Genomic DNA, 22,652 nt, shown 5'->3' with positions numbered 1-22,652 from the left:
TACTACTACTACTTATTGTTGTTATTATTATTATTATTATTATTATTATTATTATTATTATTATTATTATTATTATTTGCCATCAAGTTGATGCCAACTCAGTGACCACATAGGTAGATTTTCTTCATGATAATCTGTCCCTAACCTGGTCCTTCAGCTCTTCCAATGGTGCGCCCATCATCACTGTCACAGTGTCCACCCACCTTGCTTGTTCTCCTTCTCACTTGCCTTCCATCTTTCATAGTATTAAAGCCTTTTCCAAGAAGCTAAATCTTTGCATAATGTGTGAAGTATCTTAATTTGAGCCGAGTCATATGTGCCTTGAGTAAGACTTCTGGGTTGAATTGTTTGAGGATCCATTGGTTGATTTTCTTGGCTATCCATCTCAAAGAGTTTTCTCTAACACCAAAGTTCATAAATGTCAATACTCTATCCTGCTTTGTCAAACATTAGGATTTGTTTATAGTCTGGAAATAGGTTGGCTAGAATTTACACCTTGGAGAACTTGTGACTATTGCCATGTGCATGACTCAATATCATTAAAGCTTGGTTTATTCCTTTTAGTTTGTTTGTTCATAAGTAATATGACACTTGGCTTCCCACATATTTTTTTCCAAATATATAAACTGTATAAACACATGTTCCAAATTTAAAAATAAACTGGTTCCCTTCATCCTTGCCATTCTGGAAAGTTATGATCCAAATCACCTATAGGTTTCATCATGCTGATTCAAAGTGGTTGAATTATAGATTGCTTATTCTATACGGATAGTCTTTGACTTACGACTACAATTAAGCCCAAAATTTCTGTTGCTAAGTGAGGCATTTGTTAAGTGAGTTTTGCCTCATTTTACAATCTTTCTTGCCACAGTTGTTGAGTGAATCACAGCTGTCTGTGAAGTTAATAACCTGGTTGTTAAGTGAATCTGGCTTCCCCATTGACTTGGCTTGTCAGAAGGCTGCAAAAGGTGATCACAAAACCCAAGACACCACAATTGTCATAGATATGAGTCAGTTGCCAAGTGTCTGAATTTTGATCTCATGGGTGGCCACATTGGTCGTAAGTGTGAAAAATGGTCATAAGTCACTTTTTCCAGTGCTGTTGCAACTTCAAACAATCACTAAACAAAACGTTGTATGTCAATGACTACCAGTACTTTTTTGTGACCCATCCAAAGTCAATTAATTGGGGCGGTATAAAAATTTTGCAAATATATAAAGATAGAGGAAAAATAACTACAGGCAACTCAGACATTGCTTGCGTCTTTATTTCATCTAGAGAAATCCCTTTATTTATATTGGCAAAGAGAAATACTGAAGTTAAGAATTAAAATTAGTATCCTGTATTTTTTAAAAAAAATCTTCAGTAATTAGAACAAATGCCACATTTAGTAACCAAAAAAATCAGAGCCAAATGAGGCGAAGGAATTGTAGAGATCTAGTATATTACAGGTAAGAGACTATAAATATCCTTAAGGGCCGAATAGGGAAACAACATTTTAAGTCTTCCCCAGTTCATTTGTCTGGAGGGTAGAACAAAAATAGCAGGTGAAGTTTCTCACTCTGAGTAAATGCCAAATGTGGTTGTGTTGTCAGGAAAAACTGCAAGTGCTGATTCTAATGAGAGATCCTATGAAACCTAGAAGTAATGCTCTTTGTAGAAACGTGAAAATATGGTTTCCTGCAGCCAAATCATTTGCCAAGGAAGATTCATAGAAGTTTTTGGGTTAGCTATATTTTTACCGAAAGGAATAGATCGGCTTGATGGCAGCTAAGGGTTTTTGTAGCAGAGTCAATGGTTTGTTTTTTTAAAAATGAACTCATAGTTAACTGGAACCATTTAATGAACCACCCAAGAACTTAATTTTGTTTATTTGCATGTGGCATTCTTAATGAGAGCTTGCTCCTTTGATGGCTTGCCCTAGGCCTAGCTCCAGTTCTTTGCTTTTGTTTTAATTTTTCTATTTAGCAGAGTAAGTTCTGTATTTCGAACAGAGTCCTATTCAAAAGAAGCAGAATCCCAATCAAGTATTTACAGGGGCTAAAGTGCTGTGCCACCTTCAGGTATGCAAATTCAGCAAGGCTTACTTCATGCATAGGATTATGCAGGAGCCCTTCAACACTCAACTGCTTCCCTTTCAAGTGTCAGTGAAATTTAATTTATTTAATTTATTTTAATTCCATTTATATCCCTCCCTTCTCCGAAGACTCAATGTTGTTTCCTTACAAAAGGCGTGTCCCCATTTCATTGAGTTTGAATTGCTTATCGGAAATAATGATTCCTTTGAGGAAAAAAGGCTGAAACAAGTATGTACAGAGGGAACAGATGCAAGCCTCTGGTTGCATTCAGTATTAATTCGTCCGTATGCCTTTCTGCCATCATAATTCCAGAGCTTTCTGCCATCAGCCAGCATCTTTATTAATAGCTTCAGTGTAATCGGCTTCAATTTTAAATAAGGTCTTTGCTGATTCAAATGGTTAATTGCTTCTTTTGTGAATAGGCATTAGAAGCGATGCTTCATTTCATCCATCGTTCACACAGGGAAAATCATATTGTTTAAAACTGACTCAAATCCTCTGCTGCAATGAAAACTTAGCTCGGCTGTATCCAATTCAGGCAAATTAACGTGTCTTGTGAATGAATGAAAGATACTCCCATGTTGCACCACTCCTCTGCGAGCTGCATTGGCTTCCAGTTACCCTCCGGGTGCGATTCAAGGTGCTGGTAATAACCTTTAAAGCCCTACATGGCTTAGGCCTGGGGTACTTGCGAGACCACCTGCTGCCATTATCAACCTCCCATCACCCGGTTCGCTCCCACAGAGTCGGCCTCCTCAGGGTGCCGTCGGCTAGGCAATGCCGTCTGGCAACCCCCAGGGGGAGAGCCTACTCTGTGGGTGCGCCGACCCTCTGGAATGAACTGCCTCTGGAGCTGCGGACGGCCCCTGACCTTCGGTCTTTCCGCCGTGACCTGAAGACTTGGTTATTCCAACAAGCGGGTCTGGACTGACTATGTTTTTTAAATTTGGCTTTTATTGAGTTAAATTGTCATGTATCTATTACATTTATTGTTTAATTCTTTTTTAAATTTTGTATTCCATGTTTCTTAACTTTTTTGTTGTGAGCCGCCCTGAGTCCTTAGGGAGAAGGGCGGCATATAAATTCAATAAATCTAATCTAATCTAATCTATTTTGCCCTTGACTTACGACCAGAACTGTGCCCAGGTTTTCCCATTTTACCACCTTTCTTGGCACAGTTGTTAATTTAATCGCTGCAGTTGTTAAATTTGTAACAAAGTTCTTAAGTGAATCTGGCTTCCCCATTGGCACTGCTTGTCAGAAGGTCATCAAAAGTAATCACATGATCCTGGGACATTGCAACTGTCATAAATATGAACCAGTTGCCACGTGTCTGAATTTTGGTCACTTGACCATGAGGAATGCTGCAATGGTCGTAAGTGTGAAAAAACGGTCATAAGTCAACTTTTAAAGTGCCATTGCAACTTTGAATGGTCACAAAATAAACTGTTGTAAGCTGAGGATTACCTGTACAAAGAAATCACTAGTGAGATAATTTCACCACACAGGATAGCCATTTGCTTATTTAACCATTAGTTCATCAGTCCACTGTGAGAATGGAAGCAATGGGTCTCTAGTCCAGAAAGATAGTCCTTCAAAATCATATCTTAGAATTTAAGATAATGCTCTACATCATGGGTGTCAAACTTGCCGCATCACATGGTGTGTCGCGACGTATCGTGTCTTTTTTCGCATTGCGAGAGCTGGGGTGGGCGTGGCCTCCGCATGATGCAGCCCGCGGGCCAGCAGTTTGACCCCACCGCTCTACATGGGGCTATGTTTGAAGAGCATTCGGAAGCTTCAACTGATGGCCCGGGCCAAGGGTAGACAACCTTGGCTCTTTTATGACTTGTGGACTTCAACTCCCAGAAATCCTGAGCCAGCATGGCTGGCTCAGGAATTCTGGGAGTTGAAGTCCACGGGTCATAAAAGAGCCAAGGTTGTCTACCCCTGGCCCAGGCAATCTTTGGGGGGCCCTGCAGTGGTCCATGTTACACCACTGCTCCACAAGTTCCACTGGCCAATTTTGCTTCCAGGTGCAATTGAAGATCATTACCCATAAGCCTCTGCATGGCATGGGTCCACATTACTTGAGGAACCATCTCATCCCAATGGAACAGGCCTACTCCACCTGGGCCAAGAGGGATGCTACGGATCCTGTTAGTCAAGGAATTCCAGCTGGCGAGGTCCAGGAGAAGAATCACCTCTGCTCTATAATCTAATCCAGGGGTAGGCAACCTTGGCTCTTTTATGACTCGTGGACTTCAACTCCCAGAATTCCTGAGTCAGCCATGCCGAGGGGAAAGGGAGAGTTTCCAAGCTGAGCCGTGTTGGCTCAGGAATTCTGGGAGTTGAAGTCCACGAGTCATAAAAGAGCCAAGGTTGCCTAGCCCTGTTCTAGTCCCAAAGATGCTTTTTCAAAAGGCAACTGGACTTTCTTTGTTTTTCCTTGAAGACGTTTCACTTCTCATCCAAGAAGCTTCTTTAGTTCTGACTAATTGGTGGAGAACTGAAGAAGCTTCTTAGATGAGAAGCAAAACGTCTTCAAGGAAAAACAAAGAAAGTCCAGTTGCCTTTTGAAAAAGCATCTTTGGGACAACCATGACCTGGATGACTGAGAATCTCCATAGACATTATATAATCTAATTTGCTCCCTCAGTTATTCTTATGAAATGTTTATTGTACAACTTTATAGAAATATGTCTGTGAATATATGCCGTTATGTTTTTGTTTTGTTTTTAGCTTCCTTTTTTCCCTTGTATAATTTTTCTATATTCTTTTTCTTTGGGGTTTTTTTGTATTTAGTTATTTTTTTAATAAGTGGGGGAAATTGTTCATCGTTCATATATTTGGTTGAGCGCTTCACTATGTAACAGAATTTTGCTCAGCATATGATCAGGCAAAGAAATACCGAAAAAAGCTTTTAATTGGGGCTAAAATATGCCTAGTTTTTTTGAAGCTATTTGGATGGATAAGAATTTAGTTAATAGACAAGCCAAATCATCTGGCTTAATGTTTATTCTACAGAAATATTTTTCTCAGCATTGGATACTCTAGGTCAGGGGTAGGCAACCTTGGCTCTTTTAGGACTCGTGGACTTCAACTCCCAGAATTCCTCAGCCAGCATGGGTGGCTCAGGAATTCTGGGAGTTGAAGTCCACGAGTCCTAAAAGAGCCACGGTTACCTACCCCTGCTCTAGGTATCTGTTTTAATGCTATCGGTTTGGAATGCAAAAGCTATACATTGTTTATTTGTAGATTTGTGGATTTATATTTCACTTTTCCTCCAGGAGTCCAAAGCAGCTTACATACCACTCTTTTCTCTTGTTTTTCCCATAATAAATTGAGAATGTTTTTTCCCAATGCGATCGGTTAAACTGAGAGACCATGGCCATCCTAAAGTCAGCAACTGACTTCCATGAGTGAAGACAGACTAAAACCTGGGGCCATCCACTCCTAGTCAAACAACTTAATAGCACCTTGATGGTGTACTCTTTCTTGATCTGACCTGAAGACCATTTCTTATGATCAAAAAAAAAAATCCTCTGAAACAACAATTTACAATTAAATGGAGAAGCAGAGAAGGGAGAAATCAATGAGAAATCCTACATCTCTAGAAGGAGGGAAAAGGACTTGGAGGGACAGGGAACTTTTAATACAAAAAAAGTCCAGAGCGTGTAGAGTGTAGACACATATATATGCACCCACATTCTCCAAACTGCATCTTATATCAATACAATTTTTACCTTTCTATTATTTGTTTTAGTTCGTTGAGACCAGTAAATGAGAATGTGTGCAAAAACGCCCCCCCCCCGCCATATAATGAGCTGTAGTAGAGTTTACTTAATTATTTCTTTGAATGACAGATGAATCTGTCTGAACGTTTCAGATAAGTGGACCTTCCTTTAGATGTGTTTCCTTTTTTTAAAAAAAAGTAGTCTTTGGCTGTAATGGAGCTGTAGTGGTCACAAAGCAGGTCATCACGTGACCAGCCATATTTCACCACCTCTTCTGCAGCAGTCATTAAAAGAATCACCACGGCTTGTTAAGTGAAACCACAACCATTAAGGGAACTCATTGTTGGCTCTGGAGTACCTTTGCCCAAAACTGGAAATAAATGCCTGTTTTTGGCAAAGACATCATGAATTAGGATCATGTGACCATAGAATGGCCTGAAATGCAGTCATGTGACCATCAGAATTTTGGAACTGAGTTGTAAGTACCTTCTAGGGCAGGGGTAGGCAACCTCGGCTCTTTTATGACTCATGGACTTCAACTCCCAGAATTCCTGAGTCAGCATAGCTGACTCAGGAATTCTGGGAGTTGAAGTCCATGAGTCATTAAAGAGCTGAGGTTGCCTACTCCTGTCGTAACTTCAAATGGTTATTAAGGGACTACTCATAAGCCGAGGAGTCCCTGTGTGGAGTCCAGGCACCTACTTCTCCTAAAAAGGTCTTGAAGTGTTCGTTCTATGATATTTCCGTGTGCCTGTACCAAGATATTTAACCAACTAAACATTCTGTTTTGGGGGAAAAAGACCTTGGAAAAAGCACCACATCAAGACTTTAAAACAAGAGACTGCCTGTGTTTTTCAAGACTTTGAAGTGCAGTTGTTAACAAATGGGCTACACGCTGCTAAACAATCTTATTCGAGTAAACACAGGGATAGTTGTTCATTCAAGAGCAGAATGAGGCTAGACACCAACTTTTGGACTGGAGCAGAAAGCATTTATATCTGAGGGTTGACATTTACAGCAAATGGTGTACCACTGCAAACTAATTTGACCACATAGATACAGCAGCATTTGTCTCTTCGTAGTCTAATTATCATCTACAGAAGTCTTTCTAAGTGAGGACATCATCATGTCCCTAATACCTTTCCGGGGGTTTTCTTCTAAATCTGTTTTTACAGCGCCAAATTCTGCCAACTTCCATTCAAGATCTGAAAACAACAGAACCTTTTCAGAGAAACGGAAAGAGAAACTACAGTAGTACTAATGCACGTAAGCTTTTATCACTGGTTACGCACACGTTCATGCAGATGTTATCATTTCTCACATCCGACGGAACCTAGCATGGAATGCATAAGGTTGCTTGTCTGGATCTGGAAGTCCCACAGGATCTTAGGTAAAGGTTCCCCCGCACATGCGTGCTAGTCGTTTCCGACTCTAGGGGCCGGTCTAGGGACTCATCTCCGTTTCAAAACCAAAGAGCCAGTGCTTGTCCGAGGACGTCTCTGTGGTCATGTGGCCGGCAAGACTAGACGCCAAAGGCGCACGGAGCGCTGTTACCTTCCCACCGTAGTGGTCCCTATTTTTCTACTTGCATTTTTACGTGCTTTCGAACTGCTAGGTTGGCAGAAGCTGGGACGAGTAACAGGCGCTCACTCTGTTACGCGGCACTCGGGATTCGACCCGCCAAACTGCCGACCTTCTGATCGACAAGCTCAGCGTCCTAACCCACTGAGCCACCACGTCCCTCACAGTATCTTAGCCCTGTGGAAATAGATTCATAGGGCTGGAAGGGACCTTGGAGGCCTTCCAATTAATCTCGCTGCTTATGGCAGGAGTCCTTACCATCCCAGACAAATAAATGCCCTATTTTTTTTCTTGAAAAACTCCAGTTTAAACATCCACAACCCTAGGAGGGAAGTGTTCCATTGGTTAATTGTTCTCACTGTTCCAAATAGGACCTCTCTTTAATTTATTTATTTATTTATTTATTTATTAATTATTTATTTATTTATTTATTTATTTATTTATTTATTTATTTATTTATTTATTTATTTAATTTTTATACCGCCCTTCTCCTGAAGGACTCAGGGCGGTGTACAGGGCAATACAATAAAATACAATATATAAAAATTAAAAGAAATATTAAATACAACAGCCCAATTCAATAGATTAATACAAAGGGTTAAAATACCCCTAAACCCATCAGACCAGGCCGGCTTGTTCAAATAAATATGTTTTTAGGTCACGTCAGAAGGAGCGAAGGTCGGGAGCCGTCCGGAGCTCCACCGGTAAACGGTTCCAAAGGTCTGGCGCGCCCACAGAGAACGCTCTCCCCCTGGGGGCCGCCAGTCGACACTCTTTGACCGACGGCACCCTAAGGAGGCCCTCTCTGTGGGAGCGCACTGGACGAAGGGAAGTTGATGCCGGCAGCAGGTGCTCCCATAAGTAACCCGGACCCATGCCATTTAGGGCTTAATGAGCTTCCACCCACTGCTTCTTGTCCTGCCCTCAAGTGCTTTGGAGAATAAGTTGACCCATCCTCATCTCTGTACTGGAAGACAGCTATCCTGTCATCCCTATCCTTCTCTTTGGTAGGCTAGACCCAGGGTAGCAACCTTGGCTCTTTTATGACTCGTGGACTTCAACTCCCAGAATTCCTGAGCCAGCATGGCTCAGCTCGGAAACCTCTCCCTTTCCCCTCAGCATGGCTGGCTCAGGAATTCTGGGAGTTGAAGTCCACGAGTCGTCAAAGAGCCAAGGTTGCCTACCCCTGGTACTAAGAGCTTAAATGCACCTTATGTTTGTTAGATTTATTACTATATATTTATTTCACCTTTTTACACACAACACAGCGTGCGGACGTACCTATTTCTCCTGCCTCTTATTTTCCTCATCAGCAACCTTGTGAGGTAGAATGGAGTGAGAGACCGGGACTGGCCCAGAGTCACCCAGCCAGCTTTTGTGCACCAGGGGGGCCTCAAATTTGCAATCTCCTGGTTCAGCCCCTTAGCCACTACAAGTAGTCCTTGACTTAGAACATTTCATTTAGTGACCCTTCGAAGTTACAACGGCACTGTAAAAAAGGGGTTTAGGGCCATTTTTCACACGACCTTTGCAGCCTCCCCATGGTCACGTGGCAGCTGACTCATATTTACGATGGTTGCAGTCTCTCAGAATCAGCTGATCCCCTTTTGCGACCTCCCGACAAGCAAAGTCAACGGGGAAACTGGATTCACTTAACAACCAGGTTATTAACTTACCGGTACTAATTGTAGAGATTCACTTAGGAACTGTTGCAAGAAAGGCTGTAAAATGACACAAGATCCACTTAACAAATGTCTCACTTAACAACAGAAATTTTGGGCTTAATTGTGGTCGTAAGTCGAGGACTACTTCTACGGGTACTCACTGTTTATATTCCACTGTTCCTCCAGGACTTCAAAGCAACTTACATGGACATTTCTCTTTACATTTATCCCCACAACACCAACTCTAGTTATTAAGTGAAACTGACAGTGAGATTGCCCCAACTCACCCAGTGAGCTTCTGTGACTATGAGTCGACTTGAACCCAGGTTTCTGTTTAACCACTACATCACATTGACTCTCTTTGTATAATCTTCTAATTCACCAATTTATTTAAATATATCTATAAATATATTACCTTCTACCGTAAGTGCTGTTCCGCCAAACTCCATAACTCCAATTAACTTGCCTTCAATTTTACCATCCTTATAGACAAATATTGTAGGCAAGCAATTATCGTGATAATTTTCAATGCAGCTCTTGGCGACGGCTGTCACAAACTTAGTTTCTGGAAATTTTATGGCCAGTAGGCTGAGGTGTCTGTTAACCAATGCACACATTGGAATACTAGAAGAGGAGGAAAAGAATTTGATTATTAATCTCCAACAGAGATATATAACAATAATCTTTGTTATGATGAATCTGAAAATACCAGTTAACTAGAAATTCTTGTCAATTGCTTGTAAATCCATGTATGCACTTTATAAATGTTTCAGTCTGATTTCAGATATCTTTTTGCTTTTTAGCAATAGCCATTCCAGTTAACTAGAAATTCTTGTCAATTGCTTGTAAATCCATGTATGCACTTTATAAATGTTTCAGTCTGATTTCAGATATCTTTTTGCTTTTTAGCAATAGCCATTAGCCTTATATACCACTTCACAGTGTTTTACAGCCCTCTCTAAGCGGTTTACAGAGTCAGCATCTTGCCCCCAGCAATCTGGGTCCGCATTTTACTAACCTCGGAAGGATGGAACTCTGAGTCAACCTTAAGCTGCTGGATCGAACGTCTGGCTGTGGGCAGAGTTAGCCTGCAATACTGCATTCTAACCACTACTCCACCACGGCTCTTAACAGGCACATTATAGTCCATTCAAAATGGATTGCTTTGCACTAGGCTGGGATTTTATTGAGTTGTGATGTGGCATGCAGTGCTTTAACGAAACTAAGATGGCGGTGCCTGGATCAGCTGCAGTTGCATTGGCTCTCGAAGGTGAAAAACCTTTGGAGGGATATAAGGGATGTAGGCCACATAATCGGGAAGGTTTTAATGTGTTTGAGCAACGTGGTGGGACTAAGCTAACACACGACCAACAATCTTTGCTGGTACGGCGAGGTTTTAGCTGTTTCGGAACTGTTGGTGAGACCGTTAAAAGTCATTTGCGCTGTTTGAAATTGTTCTGCCGCAGCGATGGATTCTAATTCAGTACATTTGCACAGACATTATTTTATAAATGTGAAAGATCTATACCAGGGGTAGGCAACCTTGGCTCTTTTATGACTCGTGGACTTCAACTCCCAGAGCCAGCATGGCTTAGCTTAGAAACCTCTCCCTTTCCCCTCAGCATGGCTGGCTCAGGAATTCTGGGAGTTGAAGTCCACGAGTCATAAAAGAGCCAAGGTTGCCTACCCCTGCCATAGAAACTAAACTGGATGTTCTAAAACTTGAGCTGGCCACAAACAAGGAGCGTATATCGGAGGTGGTGGCTCTTTGAGAGCTGTATGCAACGAAATTTCATTTTGAGGTATGCCGATTGGTGTACATTCAAAGTGACAATAAAGTTGTCTATATACAGAAATAGTTTTCTCCGAAACTATTTCCTCTAGTTAGAAACTGCTTCAGTGTTTCTCCAATGACACACAGCCACTTTTCTTTCAGGTAACTTGCATTGGACTGTTTGAATTGAGTTGCACCCAATGTTATATCAGTGACCCTGTAATGCAGAATCCTCCATCACTCTCTTCCCTTTATAAACATCTCTATGAAGCCTAGATCTTCTTAGGAATTTCCTCCACCTCTCCAGATAAGATTTGGAGATGCACTAGAAAGTGAAATTGGGAGAAAAGGGAATGAGTGTGTCCTGTCACTGCATGCCTTTCTATTAGGAGAACGGCATCCGGGTGTGAAAAGACTTACCGTATTTACAGTATAAAATGTTCTGGCACACACACACACACACCTCTCTCTTACCTTGTGTTATACAGATGGATGACAACCCAGACATCCTTTGGCGCATTTGTGACTTCCCGCACATATTGATCCCCAGAAATTTCTTTCAGTTCTCCAAATTTTTGTCTCTTTTGTAGAGCTTTTAATTCTGCTAAACGTTGTTTCCTAATTTAAGGGAAAGCTTTCGTTATCATAAAGGTAAAGTTTCCCTTGCACATGCGTGCTAGTCGTTTCCAACTCTAGGGGCCGGTGCTCATCTCCATTTCAAAGCCGAAGAGCCAGCGCTTGTCCGAGGACGTCTCCGTGGTCATGTGGTCGGCATGACTAGACGCCAGAGGCGCACGGAGCGCTGTTACCTTCCCACCGTAGTGGTCCCTATTTTTCTACTTGCATTTTTACGTGCTTTCGAACTGCTAGGTTGGCAGAAGCTGGGACGCGTAACAGGCACTCTGTTATGCGGCACTCAGGATTCGACCCGCCAAACTGCCGACCTTCTGATCAACAAACTCAGCGTCCTAACCCACTGAGCCACCGTGTTATCATAACCATTAGCAAAAGTGGGAAGAGAGAGGCCATGAAAATACAGGAGGGAGGGTATCACACCCATTCCTTAGAGATTTTCAGAAGTGAAGATTGTAAACGGTGGGACTGCAAGAGAGTTCAAAAAGAGTGCAGTGATTGAACCATATAGGGGAGAGATGGGGAAACCGAATCTGTTGTCTGGGCAACATGTAGCCCATCCATTCCTTTTCCGGTCCTTTCTAGTCCAGTCCCACAAGTCCTTCCAAACAGCACCGAGTGGAGAAAAACAGTTTTCAGTTCAAGAGGGGTCGGTTTTAAATAATAAACTCTGCCCATTAAAGGAGCAAAAGGCAACTGGACTTGGTTTTTCCTTGAAGACGTTTCACTTTTGATCCAAGAAGCTTTTACGGTTCTGCTCATCCCTGTTTCTTGGAGGAGATACGAAACATCCTCAAGGGGAAAAAAAACAAAGAAAGTCCAGTTGCCTTTTATCCTTCTGATAAAATATTTGTTTCCTCAGGGGGTGTGCGTGCTGCTTTTAGGGCAAAACCCATGTCCTAAATATCCTCATCCCCATTTTCCTTAAAGCTTTCTTACACTACTCTAGAACGAGTTAAACATTTTGGCCTGACCGTTTTGATGACAATGTGATTTTAATGAACACACCCCGTGACTCTTTTTTAGCCAATTTGGAAACAAAACAAAACAAAAAACGTGATCCAGCCAGTTGTTCATGTCTGTTATAAGGGATGATCTGTCTTTGAAAGTTTGCATGTGAGAACTTCCTGCATTTTTTTAAATTGCATGAATAACAAAAACAGATGTAAAATGTATAAGAATAAGAATGTATGTAGTTGCATTCTAAAATGAAAGGGAAATTAATATAACTTAAATCTAAGTCGCAGCCCCATAGGGTTTCTTTCAGATTTGATAGTAGTTTTCACTAAATTTGAACAAACAGATACATTATTTAAATAAGGATTTGGTGAAAAATGATTTTTTTAAAAGTAGGAGCTGTAGATGGCGCCAGTTGTTTGGATATTAGTCTAAGAACTATTCTTCCATATAACATTTAAAACTTGAGGTGATGATGGTGATATGTTTATTGATAGGGAAATATCTATTCCCCCACACTGGAGACTTTGCATCTGTGCCTTAGAATTTGAGATACCTGTACATTTCAACAGCTTTTAACTCGTCCTCATCAAAATCATCTTCCGCTTCTTTCAGTTGCTTCAGATTCATTTTTTCATAAGGTTTCACTAGAAAAAGGAAGGGAGAGAAACAGTGATTTTAATCTAACCAACAGCTAGAAGAAAATGCCCCCGTTAAAATATTGTCTGGGAAAGAAGTGGATAATAAATCAAATCTTTCCCCCCCCCCCCTTGAGATTCAAAAGGAAAATTGGATAAATCCATGCCAAAGATCTCCCCTTTAAATCTCATTTCAGAAGTGACTTATGAAATGGCCTCTGCAGGCGAAATTGCTATTTTTCCAGCTTTGAATCTCTTCGGTGAAATGTGGAGATGCTAGTCAATTCAATGAAGTCCTGAGGTGAAATGGCCCATGGTTGAAAGGCTGCGTGGTGGAGGAATGTTGGGCTATGTATGAGAAGCTTTAGATTCAAATGTTCTCCCTCTCAAAAGTTCATTGTCCTATTGGGGACATTACCTCTCCTTTATTATCTACATCAGGGGGTCTTCAAACTTGGCAACTTTAAGACTTGTGGACTTCAACTCCCAGAATTCCTCAGCCATCCATGCTGAGGGGAAAGGGAGAGGTTTGAATGTCAGAAGGAAAGAGCACTGTTTGCACTTCTTTGCGGAAGTCGAGGAAAAAACTCATTGAATATAGAGCAGAATGAAAAGATCCATGCTTCTTATTTACAGTTTATTTTGAATAAATAATCAATGAATAATCAATGTTACTGAAGGTAATTTAAAGTACTGGAAGAGAATATCTATCTATCTATCTATCTATCTATCTATCTATCTATCTATCTATCTATTATTTATTTATTTATTTATTTATTTATTTATTTATTTATTTATTTATTTTGGGGACTTATATGCCGCCCTATCTCCCGAAGGACTCAGGACGGCTAACAACAGTAACATATAATAAATACAGAAGTTATGATTACATGTGCATAGAAATAAAAGCAAATGAATGGCATGTATGTAATTTCCCACTAGGATTTTATGTAATTTATATATCCTTCTGTGAATTTCTTGTTTGGAGGACTCAACTCTCAATTCATTTCCCTCCGTGCTATGTCTAACTGAACCTTCAATGGAAGCAATGGTTACAGAAATTCCATCTATGACCTTTACACTTTCAACTTGTGGACCACCACTTAAATATGAGCCAGCCGTGTGCTGCAGCTGCCAAAAAAGCCAACACAGCACTAGGTTGCATCAACAGAGGGATAGAATCAAGATCACGTGAAGTGTTAATACCACTTTACAATGCCTTGGTAAGGCCACACTTGGAATACGGCATCCAGTTTTGGTCACCACGATGTAAAAAAGATGTTGAGACTCTAGAAAGGGTACAGAGAAGAGCAACAAAGATGATTAGAGGTCTGGAGGCTAAAACATATAAGGAACGGTTGCTGGAACTGGGTATGTCTAGTTTAATGAAGAGAAGAGTGAGGGGTGACATGATAGCAGTGTTCCAATATCTCAGGGGCTGCCCAAAGAAGAGGGAGCCAAGCTATTCTCCAAAGCGCCTGCAGGCAGGACAAGAAGCAACAGATGGAAACTAACCAAAGAGAGAAGCAACCTAGAACTAAGAAGAAATTTCCTGACAGAACAATTAACCGGTGGAGCAACTTGCCTCCTGAAGCTGTGAATGCTCCAACACTGGAAGTTTTCAAGAAGAGACTGGCCAGCCATTTGTCTGAAATGGTATAGGCTTTCCTGCCTGTGCAGGGGGTTGGACTAGATGACCTCCAAGGTCCCTTCCAACTTTATGGTTATGATTGTGATTATGATTAACTTTTTCCAGTCCAGAAGAAGTAGCATATACAGGTAGTCATTGACTTAACAACACTTAGTGACTGTTCAAAGTCATATCATCACTGAAAAAAGTGACTTGTGACCATTTTTCACACTTACAACCCTTGCAGAATCCCCATGGTCTCATGATCAAAATTCAGATGCTTATATTTATGACTATTGCAGCATGCCAGGATGATGGGATCACCTTTACGACCTCCTGACAAGCAAAGTCGATGGGGAAGCCAGATTCATTTAACAACTGTGTTACTAACTTCACAGCTACAGTGATTCACTTAGAAACTGTGGCAAGAAAGGTCGTAAAATGGGGCCAAATTCACAGTAACTTTCTCACTGCAACATTAATTTTGGCCTTGATTGTGGTAGTAATAATAATAATAATAATAATAATAATAATAATAATAATAATAATAATAATAATAATAATAATAAGAAGAAGAAGAAGAAGAAGAAGAAGAAGAAGAAGAAGAAGAAGAAGTAGTTGTCTTTATTGATTAGCTCTTGGGCCATATCAAAGTGCAAAGTTACTAAAATTTGATAAAAACAATTTAAAATGGAATTAGAATAAAATACAATTTAAAATGAAATGAGAATAAAATACAATCTAAAATGAAATTGTAATAGTGTACAATAATTTAAGATATAGATAAAATATGATAAATTTATATTTTGGAGTCGCTCTTGCAGTCTACCCCAATCAGTCCCACAGATTGTGGTTCTAAGTTGAAGACTACCCATATTTGGAAACGAGGCAGTTGCATGTTTAAAAAAGAGGTGGGTCTTTGTTTGCATGCCGCCATTTTGTCTTTATTTACCTCCTCCCGATGCATTTGCAACTGCATAAAGATGTTGCAGTTCCCACCCACACAGTCTGAAGCACATTTTGAAGATCCCAATAGGTTCCCATTTTTCCACCTCTACCTTTTTGTTAAATGGTTTGGTCCAATTTGAATATTTCCAATTGGAATATCCCCCTCCCCTTTGCATGAAACAAGGATATCAGGAAAGAAGGGGGAAGACTGATGCAGAACCTTTTCAGTAAATGGCAATCTTCTCATGGGCTTTACTTAAAATATCGACCTGCAAAGGCTGATTTCCCTCATGTGGCCTTCCAAGTATTTCTGTTCTGTGCTACCCTCCTTATTCTAAAAGTAGGGATCAACTCTCGTTGAAATCCAGGAAGGGAGAGGAAACGAAGCTGAAACCTCGGGGCCCCAAACTGAAATTCTCAGCGGGACCCTTAAAGGTGCAAAACACAGATGTTGAATTCTCAGGCAGAAGAAAAAGCATGCTGGGTCTGGATGGCAAAACTAGATAGCCACTAGGACAGGGGTCCCCAACCCCCAGTGCGTGGACCAGTACCGGGCCGCAGCATGCCAGCAACTGGGCCGCACAAACAAGCAAAGCCCCATCCCTGAGATGCAGTCAGCACACAAAACCACGGACCCTCCGGTCCGCAGAAAAACCTCTCTCCACGGAACCGGTCCCTGGTGCCCCAAAAGGTTGGGGACCTCTGCACTAGGTGATAGCCAAGAGCTAGAATGATCTCTTTGCTGCCAACTAGTGGCTATGCCGATCTGTGCAGCCGAGCTATGGCTTAGTCCAGGGGTAGGCAACCTTGGCTCTTTTACGACTCGTGGACTTCAACTCCCAGAATTCCTGAGCCAGCCATGCTGAGGGGAAAGGGAGAGGTTTCCGAGCTGAGCCATGCTGGCTCAGGAATTCTGGGAGTTGAAGTCCACAAGTCGTAAAAGAGCCAAGGTTGCCTACCCCTGGCTTAGTCTCTCTCTCCTGGTTTCTACACAAGCAGGAAGGTTGATAGGAGAGAGAAAAAAGGAAGAGAATAACTACCAAAGTTTTCTAGGGAAGTGACTTTGGAGGGCAGTAGAAGAGGAGGGGGTAAGAGCCAGGGCAACAGTTCTTGGTTACATATCTGGCCGCCAAAAATCTGAAGATCGCTAACCATGACCGGAAAGAAATAAAAAAGAATCATGTTGTGGACATGTTAATATTTGGAGTTCTGATATGGAAGCCCTACCTAAGGTGATCATGTTGGTGAAAAGTGTTAGGGAACAGGTGGGAACAGGTGTGGGGCCCAAGGCACAGCTCTCCCTTGCTTTTTGAAGAGATTCTGTATTGCCTACATACCACATCGACATACCCGGTTTGCTACAGAGGTGAGAGGATGTTAATTCCAATAACTGATGAAAGCCAGGCCCTTACCTTCCGCTTCCTTTTGTAAACGTAAAACCATTTCCTCAATTTCATCCTTAACCTCCTCTTTTGGAGGCAGAATCCCAAAATCTCTTAATACGTCGTTCCATTCTGTATCTTCATTTGGATCCTTTGGAAAGAGAGGTCCCAGATGTCACTAAGTTACAGCATGCAATCCTCTGACTTGGAACCTACTTCAGCAACAGAAGTTCTTAAAATCTCTTCCGCTTCGTCAGAACCCTTTCAAAGATCCAAGGTCCATAACTCAGAAGGCCAGGAATTAATTGCCACATTATATTTTTTAACCGACAGCCTGGCCTTCTCTTCTCCATTCACCTCCTCTCCCTAGAACAAGGGTAGGCAACCTTGGCTCTTTTATGACTCGTGGACTTCAACTCCCAGAATTCCTCAGCCAGCTATGCTGAGGGGAAAGGGAAAGGTTTCCAACCATGCTGGCTCAGGAATTTTGGGAGTTGAAGTCCACAAGTCATAAAAGAGCCAAGGTTGCCTACCCCTGGCCTAGTCCGCTTTATGACTCGTGGACTTCAACTCCCAGAATTCCTAAGCCAGCCACGCTGAGGGAAAAGGTAGAGGTTTCCAAGCTGAGCCAAGCTGGCTCAGGAATTCTGGGAGTTGAAGTCCACGAGTCATAAAAGAGCCAAGGTTGCCTACCCCTGCGCCTAGAGATTCTCTGGAGAATTTTAAGGTGAAAGAAGTTAACCTTTCCCCCCACCAAATAAGACAGCTGCCCAACAGGAGGTGCAGTGGCCCAGTGGCTTAATGATGCTGGAGATAGTCTCAGTTCCAGCGGTTCAAGCCCTAGCACTGCATGACGGGGTGAGCTTCTGTCACCCGGCTCAGCTCCTGTCCACCTAACAGTTCAAAAGCATGTTCTGTGCAAGTAGATAGATAGGTAGCACTTCAGTGGGGAGATGAGCTGGTTCTGAACCTTCCCACTTGCAACACCTGTTTGCGAGGCCTTCGGTGATGCTGCGGGAAGAGCCACTTGTCTTTCTCTCTGGGTGCGAACCCAGTGTGAGAAGTCAGCCCCCCCCAGAAGGAAATATTAAAAGGGCAGAAATATATATATATTTCCTGAAAGGTTCTTAAAGAGGCAGAAAAGCATGCCTCTTAATAGCCCCAAGCCTCCCTCTCCCAAGCAGAAACCAGCGCTCCAAAATTGCAGATGATAAATTTTGTCAGAAAGACTGGAGTCAGGAAACTGGGATTAGGAAGAAAAATCCCTAGAATCAACCCCAAAAATCTAAGAGTCATCAGCCCCAGCCCCAGGGAAGCAGGATATGACCCTTGGGACATAATAGGATTAACCCACCACCATCAGAATACCAGAAAGGCACACCCAGACTCCGGTCACAATACGTGACACAGGAAATACAAAGCCTCAAACAGGAACAGGAAACAACCTTGAGAGCCCCAGAGGGTATAAAAACCCACTCCCTATATGTGCTCTCTCTCTCTTTTCTTCTAGTCATCTTCTGTCTTGGCTCTCCTCTTCAATAAACTGCAACCTTCTTTCTAAAGCAGTCGCCATGTTGTTTATTCCCGGCTTGGACTGAACCACGATGAAAACTTTTCCTTCAACACCAGCTTGCCCTCCTGTGCGCACCTTGGGAAGCACGCAAGGCAAACTACTACTCTGCAATAGCATTGTGGTCTCGTGGCTACTGTTACAACAATGCCATACTCCTAATAATTACTGTCGAGCAACCTTTCCTACAAAAGATGACAACAGGAACAGGGATAGGAAAACTGATTTTTTGCTATCCAGATAAGAGTTGATGAGTAGATGAAAGCAGCATTTTGTCCCAAAAGTCTTTGGGTGTTTTTTTTTGTTGTTGTTCATTAGACACTTTTCTGCTTCTGTCCTACAGAAAATGGACTTCCTTTGTTGATTTGTACTTCTAAATTTGATTTGAAATCTGTTTAGAAACTTCAATTTGTCAATCAATACTGGGATCACTCTGTCTACGTACTTAGATATGGATTACATATATTTTCCAGATGTGTTTCAAGGCATTGTTCTTAACTTTCTAAAGCAGGAGTAGACAAAATGGTGTCCATAGGCGTCAGTATCCTGGTAAACATCACAGGTTGTGTCTTTTAGACTCTCAAATCAATTTTCTTACAACTCTTGAATCCTAAAATATTTTCCCCAAAGGATAGTGAGTCATTGGAGCACCAAGGGCATAGATTTGGTTCACAATACCGTAAATATAATAAAAGGACCTGAACTTTGGCTAACCTATCCTGTTATTTGTGTAATGTCAATTATTTAATCTTCCTTGTTGATTTCTCAGAGTATTCCATGCATGGACTACTTTAAAAGATATTCTTAATCTAAGTTGCTACTAAAAGAATACAGATCAACTCAGTATATATCAAAGCATTAATTGTATTGAAAGCTAAACAAAGATTTAAAGTTGGGCAAGACACAGCAGGTCTTTGGTGCAGAGCAGGATTTTTCAATCTTGGCAACTTTAAGGTGCATGGACTTCAACCCCCAGAATTCCCCAGCCAGCCAGCTGGTTTTATAAAGATAAATAAGGCTATTATTATTGGTAAAAGATCATTGTAATAATAGGTGTATTTGTCTGAGGTACAATTTTAAACTTATTGTAGATTGTGTTAACTGTCACCCATTCCGGAATCTGGAATCTATAATTTTTAGAAAAGACAGAAGATCTCTAACTGAATTATCAACATTCTCAACAAAGTTGGATTTCCGAAACTGAGGTGTTCAGAGCTAACAAAACGATGATATTTTTGTAATATAAATTAAATGCCCTAAATCTATGTATATATTTTAAGACTCATGAGGAATGTTCAGAGACAAAATATACTATCATTTAAAAATTTTGTAATTGCTCAAAGGACTGTAGTGTTGCTCAGTTCCAGAAGTGTTTATCAGTTATGGCGGACGTAGAATGTATGACATATTTTCAACATAGGATGCTCATAGTGTCTCATTTTTCATTTTCCTAAAGTTAAACCATTGGAATTAAGAAACAGACTTGCAGATAAACTTGAACCTGGGTGTCTGTTTTTAAAACACTAATTATTGGTTCAGTCACTGTTTGCTTCGTTCTTCATATATATTTTCTGCTTGCCTTTTCAGAGCTTGAAGCAGCTTTTTCACAATATTATGGCATCCTGATCATCACTGGGAAATTAATAATAATAATAATAATAATAATAATAATAATAACAACAACAACAACAACAACAACAATAATAATAATAATAATAATAATAATAATAATAATAATAATAATAATAATAATAATAAAGTTGGAAGGAACCTTGGAGGTCATCTAGGCCAACCCCCTGTTCAGGCAGGAAACCCTATACCATTTCAGGCAAATGGCTGTCCAGTCTCTTCTTAAAAACTTCCAGTTTTGGAGCATTCACAACTTCTGGAAGCAGGTTGTTCCACTGATTAATTGTTCTGTCAGGAAATTTCTCCTTAGTTCTAGGTTGCTTCTCTCTTCGGTTAGTTTCCATCCGTTGCTTCTTGTCCTGCCTTCAGGTGCTTTGGAGAATAGCTTGACTCCCTCTTCTTTGGGGCAGCCCCTGAGATATTGGAACACTGCTATCATGTCCCCCCTCGTCCTTCTCTTCATTAAACTACACATACCCAATTCCAGCAACCGTTCCTTATGTTTTAGCCTTCAGTCTCCTAATCATCTTTGTTGCCCTTCTCTGCACTCTTTCTAGAGTCTCAACATCTTTTTTACATCGTGATGTCCAAAACTGGATGCCGTATTCCAAGTGTGGCCTTACCAAGGGATTATAAAGCGGTATTAACACTTCACATGATCTTGATTTTATCTCTCTTGTTAATTGCCTTCTCCATCTAAAGCTGTGTTTTTCAAACTTTCAACTTTAATTTGGGTGACTGGGGAATCCTGGGAGTTGTGAGGTCCATCCACGCATCGTAAATTTGACAAGTTCGAAAGACACAGATGTAAACTGGCATATGCCAGAACAGTTTTTTTTCCTTCCTACTACTTTTTTTTGCAGAGGAGTTCATGCATCAAACAAATCTGTGGTTCTTTAATTTCGGTTTTGATAGCAAATACCATGAATGCAGCTCATACAATACACGAAGTTATCAAGCATGGCTAACAAACTCACCATGGCTGGATTCATGCATCACTATAAGTCAAACATAAATTAACCATATTAAGCGTACATGCAATGTTTGTCTTTAATGAATCTCTGCCTTTAGGCAGCACATAGTAGGTAAGCTGGTCTTGTTATAATTCAGTACACTTTTGGAACCCTAATAATGTTTCCTTTGATTTTTAGTTCTAGAACTACTGCAGAGTTTGTTCACCTCACTGGGTGCATTTACCGTTGTGCAGTGGAATTTTAAATTACAGCTGATAGATTTTGCTGCTTAATAGTCTCACTCTTCTCCCAGGCAGTAACATTTCAGTGCAGTTTCCTTTCCCAATCCACATCTAACAATCCTTTAGTAGCAAGTTCCAATGAGCTTAACCTGGGACAAAGCAAGCAAAAGAGCAGCAAAGATGATCGGGGGACTGGAGGCTAAAACATATGCAGAACGGTTGCTGGTATTGGGTATGTCTAGTCTAATGAAGAGAAGGACGAGGGGGGACATGATACCAGTGCTCCAATATCTCAGGGGTTACCCCTAAGAAGAGGGAGTCAAGCTATTCTCCAAAGCACCTGAAGGAAAGACAAGAAGCAACGGATGGAAACTAACCAAAGAGAGAACGAACCTAGAATTAAGGAGAAATCTCCTGAAAATTAGAACAATTAATCAGTGGAACACCTTGTCTCCATTAGTTGTGAATGCTCTCAACACTGGAAATTTCTAAGAAGAGATTGGACAACCATTTGTCTGAACTAGTATAGGGTTTCCTGCCTGAACAGGGGGTTGGACTAGAAGACCTTCAAGGTTCCTTCCAAGTCTATTATTCTGCATTCTGTAAGACTTCACGTCCTGCTCAATTTGCATTGTGAACCGTCTGGAAATAAAGCACTTTTCCAGTCCCATTTTACTTTCATTTAACTGCTCCCTGAAGAGGTAGGATGAATATACTTGGTATAGCAGACATACTATGTTGCCCTTGCTCTGACCTGCATGGTGTGTAGGAGCTCGCAAAGTTGATGTCCTGACACTAGCTCTGATGCCACCAACTTACATCTTGTTGGGCTTTCAACTGAATAACCAACCCACCAACCGCTTTGGAATGTGGGAGGAGCCGGTAGAAGGTCCATAGCAGTGGATTCCTGCCTTGGGCATGTCTTCCAAGCTACATTACAACTTTTCCACGATTCTGTGAATTCCGAAAGACCCTTTTACCATAGATATAAAAATAATGGACAGGCATGGGCAAACGCAACAAAAGAAATGGATAATAATGGATAGCTTCTGAACTCAGCGCACTGATATTCCAGTCTCTGTCCTATCATTTTCTTCTCTGCGAGTGGCAGATGTAATCCGAGGGGAAAGTCAGTACTAAGAGAGGCACAAAAACACATGAACAAAGGCACTTTATTGTAGTAGCATGGATTCCACATGTATGTCCTCCCATACTGCTAAGCTTCTAAGCCGCCC

General features: G+C 41.2%; 1 protein-coding gene across 1 annotated transcript; it reads right to left on the bottom strand.

Moving 5' to 3' along the window:
- Window positions 1–6,899: 6,899 nt before the first annotated feature.
- PDCL2 (phosducin like 2) lies at window positions 6,900–22,337 on the bottom strand (the record flags this gene model as incomplete). Its single annotated transcript, XM_081332546.1, has 6 exons — window positions 6,900–7,021; window positions 9,477–9,685; window positions 11,310–11,453; window positions 12,982–13,072; window positions 17,054–17,174; window positions 22,272–22,337. The coding sequence occupies 6 exons, from the start codon at window positions 22,335–22,337 to the stop codon at window positions 6,900–6,902; spliced, it is 753 nt and encodes a 250-aa protein (XP_081188672.1).
- Window positions 22,338–22,652: the final 315 nt, after the last annotated feature.

The sequence above is a fragment of the Vipera berus genome (genome assembly GCF_964194415.1).
Source record: "Vipera berus genome assembly, chromosome: 7".
NCBI classification, from domain to species: domain Eukaryota; kingdom Metazoa; phylum Chordata; class Lepidosauria; order Squamata; family Viperidae; genus Vipera; species Vipera berus.
This window is presented reverse-complemented; position numbering and strand designations above follow the sequence as displayed.